At 36.7% G+C, this 12,449-nt stretch overlaps 1 protein-coding gene across 1 annotated transcript in view; it reads left to right on the plus strand.

Annotated features, from left to right (window-relative positions):
- calcrla (calcitonin receptor-like a) overlaps nt 1-12,239 on the plus strand; it is a 29,117-nt gene extending 16,878 nt beyond the window's left edge. The window contains exons 3-13 of the mRNA XM_035676387.1: nt 54-195; nt 1,006-1,116; nt 1,860-1,972; nt 2,675-2,766; nt 2,873-2,999; nt 3,189-3,342; nt 3,914-3,974; nt 4,409-4,475; nt 5,272-5,490; nt 6,183-6,224; nt 7,049-12,239. Coding sequence (XP_035532280.1) covers nt 54-195; nt 1,006-1,116; nt 1,860-1,972; nt 2,675-2,766; nt 2,873-2,999; nt 3,189-3,342; nt 3,914-3,974; nt 4,409-4,475; nt 5,272-5,490; nt 6,183-6,224; nt 7,049-7,270 — 1,350 coding nt within the window. The 3' untranslated portion in view covers nt 7,271-12,239. The remainder of the gene's footprint in view (nt 1-53; nt 196-1,005; nt 1,117-1,859; nt 1,973-2,674; nt 2,767-2,872; nt 3,000-3,188; nt 3,343-3,913; nt 3,975-4,408; nt 4,476-5,271; nt 5,491-6,182; nt 6,225-7,048) is intronic.
- The last annotated feature ends 210 nt before the right edge of the window (nt 12,240-12,449 follow it).

The raw sequence follows: 12,449 nt of genomic DNA on the forward strand, positions 1-12,449 counted from the left end.
GATCAAAACAAGAACTGAAACGTTTTATTCACCTTTTCTCTCTATCCTTGCAGATTTTTGTGAAGGCAAGCCCGGAGGTCAACGAAACCCATCCAAACGTCTACCATGACATGGGAGTCACCAGGAACAAGATAGTTACAGCACAGTTTGAGTGCTATCAAAAGATAATGAAGGACAATACACAGAGCAGAGAAGGTAGCTTGTTATGTTTCATGTTTCTGAACTTTACAGCAGACTAGGCTGAATCGCAGCAAGAAGTAACTAGAGTACACTGCTGAGATACACGTAATATATTCAGGGTAAATAGGACAGCATCGGTGCTAAATAATGAATACATTTAAAAAAAAATATTTGTATATATACTTACTAGAGCGCGACCGATATGACCGATATGGGATTTTTGAAACACGGATATAGATACCAATTTTAGGGGGGAAAGATTCACCGTTTACTGATATGATGGCCGATATAGTGAATTTCAGGAATATAGGAAGAAAAATATTATAAATAAATTGTGAATGTTATGTGGACTGTGCACTGATATGACTATGCAAAGGTACTCAAAATGCTACTCTGTTAAACAAATAACTTTTATTAAAGAATATTTAAGTTAAATATTTAAACATGTTAAATAATTTAGGATATACATTGTCAACCAGTTGGCATTGCAGAGAGCTGCTTCTTCTCTCTTACTGTGTGGCTTGCTATAGTATTTTTAATCGCAGTGCACTCTGCTGGATAAACTTTGCAGTGACGCCAATATATTATCCTAAGTATTTTTTCTGGATTATATATTAAAAAAAAGTTTTCATATCAGCTCGTATCAGAAAAATATATGTAGATACCGATACAATAGCAATATTTCTGTGATAAGTCAATACTGGTGGATAATATCATCCAACTGTTATATCTGTTGGGCTACATTTATTATTATTATGATTATTATTACATATTTGACAGATCACTGACAGATCATAGCTCCTAACAACTTTTCTCTGGTTTTAGAGCCCATGTGTAATCGCACTTGGGATGGCTGGCTCTGTTGGGACGACACCAAATCAGGTGTTGTCTCAGAGCAGCACTGCCCGGACTACTTCCAGGATTTCGATCCTTCAGGTGAGATTTGTGGCTTACAGTAGTTCTAAAGGTGCGTTTGTGCCAAGCATGTTTGGTTCCAACAATTTCATTAATTTAATTTAGTATTGTACTTCTGTGAAGTGCAGGGGCTTTACAGAGACAGATCAATGAAATAATGGTCACAATCAAAGGCAGAGGCAGAGATATCCTGTCTTTTACTTTGGGTAAAGTTTATTACCCATGGCAAATAAACTCTTCATGTATAAAATTGGGCCATTTAAACTGACACAGCATGACATCTCTCTCTGTTTATGATGCTAGCTTTGGATGAGCATGTATTAATTGTGTTTCCTTTTTTGCAGTGGTTTATATGGATGAATATGTTTATAACAGTAAATTAGGTTTAATTGCTGGAAGATTCTGAGCCAAAACTTTACTACAGCACATCCTTCAACAGGATATGCACATTTATAATCAGATTCAGTCCCTCTAATCACTGCTCTCAGTAGTTTCATGAATATTAATGTGTTTGTTTGTTTCATGGAGTTTTAAAACATGATTTTAACTTCATGGGGCTACGGGGGACATCTGTTGAATCTCTTTTTAAAGTTTACTTAATTTCAAATAGCCCCCTGCGTTTTGATTTTATGTTTAACTTACTTAACCTCTAGGTTTTCTGCCTGCTTTGCTGCATATAAATACAAAAAATATAGTCTAAGATTCAGTCAACTGGATTGAAATATTCTTAAAAAACACATCACAGGTATCATTTTTACTTGCAGAGATGGTTACAAAGATTTGCACCGACAGCGGCCATTGGTTCTTGCATCCGGAGAGCAACCGGACATGGACCAACTACACCCGCTGCAATGAACACACTAATGAAGGCAGAGTGGTAGGTCACGTTATGAAATGGCATTAACAGCATATCGAATGTAAAGAAGCACTGACCTTGTAGTAGATCCCTGGGCAGTTACTATATATTTGCAGTGATGAGATTGTTTACATATAATTTTCTAAATAACACAAATGTCTTGCTCATGTTGACTGAAATGTGATTAAATATTTCTGTAGTGGGACTGAAAATGTGCAGTTTGTCCTGAGGGTGGTCCAAGACAAGAAAAAAAAAAAAAAAAAAAAACATGGGGTCATCAAGGCAATGGAACAAAATAGTCCATCCTCTGGGGATGCCTCTGGGAACCCCAAAAATGTAATGGTAATCTACTAATTACAACATATGTGGCGTGTAGGTGGAAACCTTGGCCTGAAGGCGGTGGGTGCTAGCAGAAAGGTCATGGGAATTAAACATTAGAATTAATCATCCGGAGATGGAATCTGGCCTTTGCAGTATAAAATATTCCTTAGTGATCCCACTGAATGAAAGATTGAGGGGTCACCACAATCACTGCGTTACAACCTTTAATTAACTTAAAATACACTTTTACATGAGTTCAATTTCATCTTTCCATTAATTAGGGATTAACAGTAGGAGTAAAATATATTAGCTGTCTTTAAGAGTGTTTTAATATTGTCTCGCAACATTAGCAATCATTAGAAGAGCCACATAATCACATTTGTGTCTGTTTTTTCCTTCCAGACTGCAATGAATCATTTTTATTTAACTGTCATTGGACATGGGCTGTCACTGACCTCCCTCTTCATCTCCCTCGGAATATTCTTCCATTTCAAGTGAGTCAACCAACCTCATCTTAACTCTGCTTTATAGACAGATAGTTTGTATTCTTTGCATGGATTAATAGCACCCTGATGTATTGTCGCCTTTCTCTTCTTGCAGGAGTTTAAGTTGCCAAAGGATCACACTTCACAAAAACCTCTTCTTTTCTTTTGTTCTGAACTCTGTGATCACTATCATTTGGTTGACAGCAGTGGCAAACAACCAGGAGCTGGTGCAGAGGAATCCAGTGAGTTTCTGTATTTATTGATATGTTTTTTTTTATTATCAAGCTGCATAAAAAAAAAACGAAAGCTGCACTCTTGGAGACGATTTTAATAGATTTTAATAGCTAGATTAATTCAGTTATTTCACCTAACTGTGAAAATACTGCACAGGGAAATCCACATTCATTGTGTGTGTGTGTTTTCTTCCTCAGACAAGCTGTAAAGTGTCCCAGTTCATTCACCTGTACCTGTTTGGCTGCAATTACTTCTGGATGCTGTGTGAGGGAATTTACCTGCACACTCTCATTGTGGTGGCTGTCTTTGCTGAGAAGCAAAACCTGATGTGGTACTATCTTTTAGGCTGGGGTAAGTCAGGAATAATGTGTCACTTGTCAGTCACTTGTTCTGTTGTAATAAAAAGAAATCATTTTTCATCAGACAATATCGGAGTCTCTTCATTCTAGTTTTTTAAAAAAAGATCTCATGCAACTTTGATTTTTGTTATTCTGTTATATATGTATCATTCCTATCATAAAAAATACAACTGTTCTTACCAAGTTAATTGCTGAAGTCTCAGAAGGCAGCAATATTGTTAAAAAGAAGTTCAGCAGGGCCTATTTGGAAATGAATGGTCAAATTGTTACCCACGCTGTCCGCCATAAACATATCTCACGTTTTACAGACTGGTTCACGTTTGACCACATTTTTACTATAAATGTTTGCACAGTTTTCCTGCACATTTTATGTGCATTCAGTGGGTAGATATTTGGCCTGCCATTCTTCTTGCCCTATTGGACATTTTGTTTAGCAACGCTGCTATGTTTGCAGAAATTGAAAGTATGTGATTAGTTTAAAAAGTTGTAATGAACCAGAATTGTACTTTAAAGGCTGACTCCAAGACTTTAAGCTTAAACTGCTTCTTTTGCTTTGTTTGCAGGCTTTCCTCTCATTCCGGCTTGCATACATGCTATTGCTCGAAGTTACTACTACAATGACAAGTGAGCATTCAAGGGCATGGTCTATTACAGTTAATTATGCAGTTATAAATTATATTTATATAAGTGGTAAGATATATTATATGACAGCCAGACAATAACAAAAACAATAATAAAACTGATAATAATTATATTTGTATAAATAAACATACAATGAAAAAAGATTAAACTCCTGCCTGCAAAGGGATTTAAAATGTAATCTGCAGCTGATTCTGTGAATGTGGTATAGATTATCTGCTGTTGTTGTTGTTTATCTGCATCTTGCAGACCTAAACAAAGCATTCAGTTCTAGCTCATAGCATCTTTTATCAGTCAAGCTGTTCATGCTACTTCATTTCTCAGAAATCCCATTGATCTGCATCATTGGTCCGCTGTCATGTGATGCATTGACACTATTGTGTAAACTGTTCTCTGTTGTCTTCTCTTCTCTGCTGAAGCTGTTGGATAAGCTCCAAAACATCGCTACTCTACATCATCCATGGTCCCATCTGTGCTGCTCTTGTGGTGAGAAGTTACATTATTTTTCCTGACACCAATCAATTACAGCAAATTAAACCACAATAATTTCTATGTATTTCAATGATTTGTTCCATATTTACCCCGGTTGACTGTTCTTATTGCGCAACGAGCAAAAGGAAAAAACTTATTTTGCCTTCTTCCGAGACGACACTGTGGGGGGCCTGAAATGAAGACACAGTTTCATTGCGTGCATAATTGCGTTTGTCTTGCGAAATCAATGCATCTGTCCCTCTGAGGATCCACCCACTGGTCCCCAGCGCATGTTGCATTCTAGGAATTCACCTAATCAGCATAGCTGGGCATTCTTCAGCGAAAACTTTTCCCCTAAGACTCTCGCAGGACTAAATGTTCAGCAACAACCTTTTACAATGATTTGTTCAGGTTTCAGGCCCAAAAAAGGTCTTTTTAAAACCTCTCTCATACTGGACACTTTGGGAATTCAATTATGTGGTTTCAGATTTACAGAAATCATCAGAGCAACCATTTAGGATATAGAGTATGTGCCTAAAACATTTATAGTGTTTATAGGGACTGTCATGGATATGATTTCCAACCTGTAACCATTGTAAAATACCATCCTGTTCTTTATACCTTCATACTTTTGCCTTTAACTCTCAGCTCAAAGGCTTATTTCTGTAGTAAGGTACGATTAACTGGCACATATTTATAAGGTTTTAATTTACAACTCATCCTGAGAAAGTCTTTAACCAGATGACAGCAGGTAATAGACCGAATATGATGCAAATTCATTGATTGATCCTCTCTGCTGCTTTCCTCCTAGGTCAATTTGTTCTTTCTCCTAAATATTGTCCGAGTGCTCATCACCAAACTGAAGGTGACCCATCAAGCGGAGTCTAGTCTCTACATGAAAGCAGTGAGAGCCACCCTCATCTTGGTGCCCCTTCTGGGAATTCAGTTTGTCCTTCTTCCCTATAAGCCAGGGGGACGGGTTTCCTCTGAAATATACGACTACATCATGCACATACTAATGCATTACCAGGTGAGACGATGGTCACCAGTGAGAAGGTTTGAGTTGATGGGTTTTTTAGCAGCACCTAGGCTAATGTTTTAGTTGTGATTGTTACCAGCTTTTTATAACATTTCCGTTTTAAAAAATACATAAACAGCTGTACATGACTGTATGTCAACGCCCAGAGAGTATTTTTAGAATGGTATTCAAAGTCTGTTGCATACACCGCTGTGTTCATGTGCATTTGTAAAGTCCTCTTTGTCCTTGTGACATACATAAATCATTTATTATGAATCTTGATTACATGTTACTGGCTCTAACGTCCAATGATTGAGACACTTATTTTACAAAAATGGACTTCAGTAGCCGGGATATAAACTTCATTATTTTCCTAGCTTTCAGTGAAAGCCAACCATTCCCTTCAGCCTCTGACTTTGTTTATGTTGTAGTGTAGGGAAGAACAGCAGGAAGGAAGGCATGAATTATCTGAGCTGAAAGGGGGGTGTAATCAGTTTGATGTTATTGAGCTGTTATCTGATCATCTTGTACTGTCCTAGCATGGGCAGTGCAGGAAAAACATCTTGAGCAACAGGCTGAATCCGGACACCAAATGTATAAAGTTTTTCTGCTTCAAGGAATCTTCGACCTTAAAAATATCACCTACCAAGACCAATCCCTTATATCGTCTCTCTTTCTCATGTGTTTCCTCTTTTGGATTTCAGGGTCTGCTGGTGGCCACCATCTTTTGCTTTTTCAATGGAGAAGTAAGATGGGGTTATGCCCTTTCACTATGTTTTTTTTCAGACCTGCACACACACGCACACACTCCACACTTCCCCTTTGTAATCAGGGATAGACCAGGCAATTTCCTCTGCATAACCCTCGGAGCAGGATGGTAAACTAAATGAATGTCTTGACAGGCTCAGTCCTCCAGGGCTTTGCTAAGGATTAAAGATTATTTTCTGTTGGAAAGAAGCTGTGGACAGTACACTGATTCCTATCAATTATGCAGGTGATTGATCTGCATACAAAATAGTATGTATTTGCCCGAAGTGATCATACATACAATTCAACTCTTAATGCTGTGAAAGTGGGTTAACACATAATGGAGCTTTACTGCTATGGGATATAATTTGATTCAAAGCCTATATAAAACCTCTTATAATAATCCTTATCTTATTATACACTCAAACTGTGACATTGTTATGCCTATGGATAGGAACGTAGGCACATAACATGTATTTATATAGGTCTTTGAAGCACTTTCTGCCAACCATATTTTGATCAGAGAGAATTTACAGCAAATGAGAGACATATTGATGACATTATGTGAAAACATTTTGAGAAATAGGGTAAATTTGTATGTAAGATGAGAAGCCAAGCTACATTAGCAGGTTCCCCCTTCTCCATACGTTGTTACGTATGGAGAAGGGACCGATATTGATCTTCTGACTCTTGCAAAGAGAGCAAATAAGTGTATTTCCCAAAGCATTGAATTTTTACTATAAGTGCATAAAGCAGTGTTCTGTATCATATAATGATTCATTAGCTGCCCTATTAATATGTGGAATGTGGTCTCTCTGGTTAGGTCCAGGCAGTTCTGAGGAGGCACTGGAACCAGTATCAAATCCAGTTTGGCAGCAGCGTAGGAAACCACTCAGATGCCCTGCGTTCAGCCTCCTACACGGCTTCATCCATCACCGAGGTACAGGGTTGCTACACCATTGACAGCCACACAGAACACATGAACGGCAAGGGCTTCCACGACGCAGAGGCCTCTATCTTAAAGTCAGACAGCCCTTTCGCCTGACAGCAACACTCTCCCCCAAGCCCTGCTCGCCCCTTCTCCTCCTTAAAAACTGCAGCATGTTTGGCACTCCGTGGCAACCAGGAAAACTCGCCTCTTCCTAGATACAGTGTCAGAAGCAGTGAGTGAGGAAAAAAGGATTTTATACCCAAGCTGTCACCCATCTGAAATAAAATGTCTCTCCTCTGTCACACGGACACAGGCCCTTTAACCATACTGAATGGTGAGCTCAATACAACTATTCCTGTGCTGTGTTTTGCAACTGAACTGGACCTGTGATTCTGTCAATCACAATCTTGTTGTGATCTTTCAGCCTGACAAAAATGTTTTTAAGTGGATGAATATTAACTGCTTGACTGTCCTTTGTGAGGTCATGTTGTGCACAAAACGCCTTTGGTTACACTGTAAATTCTATTGACATGGTTAGTGCCAAACTAAGAAACCCTTGCCTGCCTCATTTATTTTTTATATTCATTACAGAATTAGAACGAAGATAGGACGTCCAACAGCTGCATAATAATATATGAAAACTATATTAACATTATCTTTCACATGTTAAACTTAATTTATCTGAACATATTGTCATTTATTAAATGAAGATGAGATAAATACCACACAGTATTTATTAAAGATTTTTCAAAATTGTTCAAATACCAATATGACTTGTTGCCAGCTTCACATAAAATTCCAATGTAGTTGTTCAATGTTTGTTTCAGTGTTTGTTTCTATGTGTGCAGTTAATGTGTGCAGACAATTTACAGAATCATACCATTAGCTTGCAGGCTTCATTTTTAGAGATTTCATCATGCTAATGTTTGAGCATGTTTAAGTGATCCTTACTGACATGTGCACCCTTTAAACCACATGGTAGGTTGTAATGTAACTTGTTAACACAATATTATCACAAGAAGCCATCATGATATCTCATGTACTCCAATGTCTACTCATTACACAATTGAATGTAACAGTGAAGTTTGAAGACCTGGTTATGGACATATATGCATCACATTCCCATTCACTGCTGTCTTTAGCCTTACTCTTCTCAAATGACTTGCATAGAACCAATATACTGTATAAGCATTTCCAGGTGTTCAGACTGAAAACAGCACTGTGTTAAAAATGCAGAGGACTGTGTTAGTGTGCATAAAAGTGAGGAAATTAAATTCGATCTAGAAGCTTAGTTTGAGTGATAAATCCATGACTTTTAAAAAATCAGTTGAGATATTCCAAGTCCATTTTGATACTCACCTTTGAAAGAGTTACTGTAATAATTATTTTTGTACTAGCTGCTTTATTAGTCCCTTTGTAGTGCAGAAACATTTTTCGTCATAAAATCTACAGTGAATAAGTTCAGCCAAATCTAATATATATTTAGCCAAATCAAGTGAGTATTTCCGTGCTAGCTAGTTGTGTGTTGGTTTATTGTTGGTGGATTTTTTCTGGGAAAACACAAAGGGGGGGTTTCGTAATAAAAGGGACATAGCTTAAGGCGATACCCAGCTTATTTTGGCTTACCTTTGGCTGAAGATTGTGGATTTTGCACATTGTGTATCTTATCATGCACAGTTTATTCAGGCTACAAATGGAATGCTTCACAGCTGAAAAGGAGGAACCATTACAGTGACCAACAAACCTTTAAACAAAAATGTACGGATTGCTGTAACCTGCTGCGACAAAGCAGTGACCTCATTGAAATGAATGAGGGAGCTGTTTTGTTTTGCACACAGTGCTAATGTCAGTCTGAACACAGCCTTATTCAGAAGTACATGTGATGATATTATCATGTATCATTAGAAGAACAAAAACAACAACAACAAAAAAAAACAATAATAATACTGCAAAAAACATTCTTTGTAAAGCATTTAGCTAAAGCGGTCTGTATCTAGACCTGGTCAGAAATCATCGCACTTACTCACAGTCATTCATCCACCCAGACCCAAAACCTTTCTTTACCTTTTTTCTTCATTTGACAACATTTTCAACACATCATCCACAATGCTGGGAACATAAATCACTATCAGATGATGTAAATATTTTGTAAATCTAGCATTTCTGAAAACAGGATAAGTTGAACGTGCGTGTGTGTGTGTGTGTGTGTGCATGATTTATACAGTATTTCTGAGTACATTTTACTTTATTCAACCATGAAGCAACCGTCTTATGTGACAGTGTGTGGGACGTTGATAACGACGTTTTTTGTTCTACTTCTGTGTTTTAAAAAGGGAGGGGTGGGAAATGGGTTAACTAGCTTGCAACAAGCTACTTCATCCGTCTGCCTGTGCATATTATTTGCCATCATCCAGATTCCTTGGTAGATTCTGTCACATTTCTTTTTTTTCCCTATGTTTGAAAGTGAGGAAAGAAAAAGTACCTCTTCTTTCTGTCTAAGTGATCCGTGCCATATTGTCAGTTTTTTCACATTTTCAATGTTCATTGTTTTTTCTTTATGTTTCCTATATATTTTCTTTAACCTGATCATTTCAGATACACAGTCCAAAATTACCATCTTCCAACAAAATGTCTTGGATTAGTCAGCCTTCATATTGCTTGCTTAATTTTTTTTATGATAATTTTTGAATGTCTACATTTTCTCATCAGTCTCTAATACAACTGTGATGACTTAAAGTGCTTGATTCTACACACAACAGGAAAAGTGACACATTTTAAAGAAACTTGTATATTATTTTCACTTTTGAAAAAGTATGCTTGACTGCTATTGTTTGAGGTAAATTTCATATATTCACCGTGTTCTAGCAACAGGTATTATGTGAAATCAGGCTGCTGTATCACACATACAGTTTGTACTTTTTATGTTAGATCTGCGGGACAGTTTCTCCATTTAATCACTAACCATAGAGCCTACTTTTATGGCTGCAAGTGATTCATGTACAATGACAGCATTATAAAGTCTTCATAAATCAAGTCCTTTACTGTGTAGTGATGCATCATAATCATTTAAGCCGCAGTCATTTTATCACAATTGTGGAAAGGCCTTTTGGCAAATGTAGTAACTCCTATGTACCTTTTAAGTTGTGTATTTATGCGTGATTTTTTTTCCATATGACTCTCCAAAAAGTTTGTGAAGTCCCAAGTGACATGTTGTAAAGTATGACAAAAGCGTTATGGACAATGTCTGTAGTTTTTGTTAATACTGTACTGTATTTAACTTTGGTAGTCTTGACACATTGACTCCACACTGCTGTTTGAATGTAACTGGTTGTGTATTATTCTCTTGATGTGAAAAACATATATATATACAGTATATATATATATATATATATATATATTTACGTACAGTGTCTCTTTTTTTATTATTTCACTGAATTAGACAATATTGTTTTCCTGTGTGTATCTGCATACTAATACAGTACAGAACAGCACCAGCCGTCAACTGTGGTACTTTTATTTTAAATGTTTTGTCTTAATTGTGAAACTACTATATATATTGCTGCACACACACACTGTCACACATTTTATTATAATTTTCCTTTGGACTTTTTGTGAAGGTTGGTCCAGGCCAAGTATACTGAATTGCTCAAGTTTCATGTGTAGAGAAAAAAAACATTGCTCATCTGGTAGCAGACTTAACTGCGGTGCTGGAGCTATAGACTATCAAACTCAATGATGAAAAGCATCCGCACACTCAAATATGTGCAAATATATTATTTATTTTGCAGGATTTCATTCAGAGAACTTCAGAATTGTGTAGCAAGTGAAATCAGCAGGTTAAAAGAACATTGCTTTATTAGCCTCAATGCAGAACACTTGTGTCAATCAGTTGGGCTTGTGCGTCAAAAATTGGTCTCTGACGGAAAGTTTGCAGAATAAATAAAATTATTGTTTAGATTTGAGTGTGTGAATGCTTTTCTTCATCTGGTTAGAGTTTCATGTTTACAATGTGTTTTCAGGAAAATCTTAACTGCATTAGTAAACTACTGTAAATGTCGCAGTAAATGAAGAGCACAAACCAAATTTGTTTCAGTCCTTGTCAAAATGTCGTTACCAGTGCAGGTACTTTTTCTGGTAAGGTTATTAAAGGTCCCTTCTCAATCTTCAACAACACAAGCAAATCCATTTGTAGAATGTCATATATGTTTGTCTCACTGAGTGTGAACAATATTAGTGTCACAGTCAAGTCGTTAAGAACACAATGTAACTGATTTTTGTTGCTGGTTTAACACCTCTGTGGCTCTGAGGTCGGGCGTTGTAACGAGAAACATCTGCTGCACTGGCAGAGATTCCCCACAGTGACTGTGAAAAGGAACAAGCTAACTTTCTTTGTATGTCATTCAAATCTCCAATCCTTTTTATAGTGAGTAGTTTGAGAAAAGTCTATTAAAAAAATTATGTAATAACGAGATTACTTTACTGTGAGGAGAAAAGTTCAACAGGTCATTTAAGTGTATAGATAGATATATTGTATGGTTAGACACCTGATACATCTGGAAAAGACAATTTGCATACATTTGATGAGTTTAAATACATTTTAGCTTTTGGAGTTATGCAGCTGTACCATACTTTCTACCTGCAAGCCTGCACCTCAGCAGAATATTGTCATTTTTTCTCCTTTTTTCTTCAGTGCATATTTAACCTTTTATTTATAAGTTGCATATTTATACATAAATATTTTCACTTAATACTGTACAATGACCCTACAGGTCACTACACAGGTGGTCGGATATACTTAATATATACTTATATAAGACATAATCAAGGTTTAAGTCAACACAGTACACATTGCAGGATTTTACTATTTTAGTCTCTCTCATCTTGACCTTTTGAGGACTTTCCACCTTTTGAGGAATTTCCAAAAATTCCAACACATTATTGGCCAAAGCAATAGGTGGGTGATAACAGAGTATTATCGTTTATTGTGTCATTGTATGTTTGTATCATTACAAAGTTCTTACGTGGCAATGTTCTGGCTCATGATTTACTGCTCAAATGTCTGAATAAATGGAAGTTAAACTAGCATCAGATTAATTATACATGACTTGATTTTTGTTTTCTAGTAACCAAAACAACAAAGAAAGTTTGACTGTTGGGATGAACTGTACGTCATGTGATTTCTGAATACTTTGCTAAATATTGCAACATATCTCTTATGAAATATGTGATGTCCTTCACAGTTTTGTCTACATCAGCCAATCTTAACCCTGACCCAGAATAACATTCTCACTCT

Source organism: Morone saxatilis, unplaced genomic scaffold (assembly GCF_004916995.1).
Source record: "Morone saxatilis isolate NCDOM2014 unplaced genomic scaffold, NCSU_SB_2.0 Contig5, whole genome shotgun sequence".
Taxonomy (NCBI): Eukaryota; Metazoa; Chordata; class Actinopteri; family Moronidae; genus Morone; species Morone saxatilis.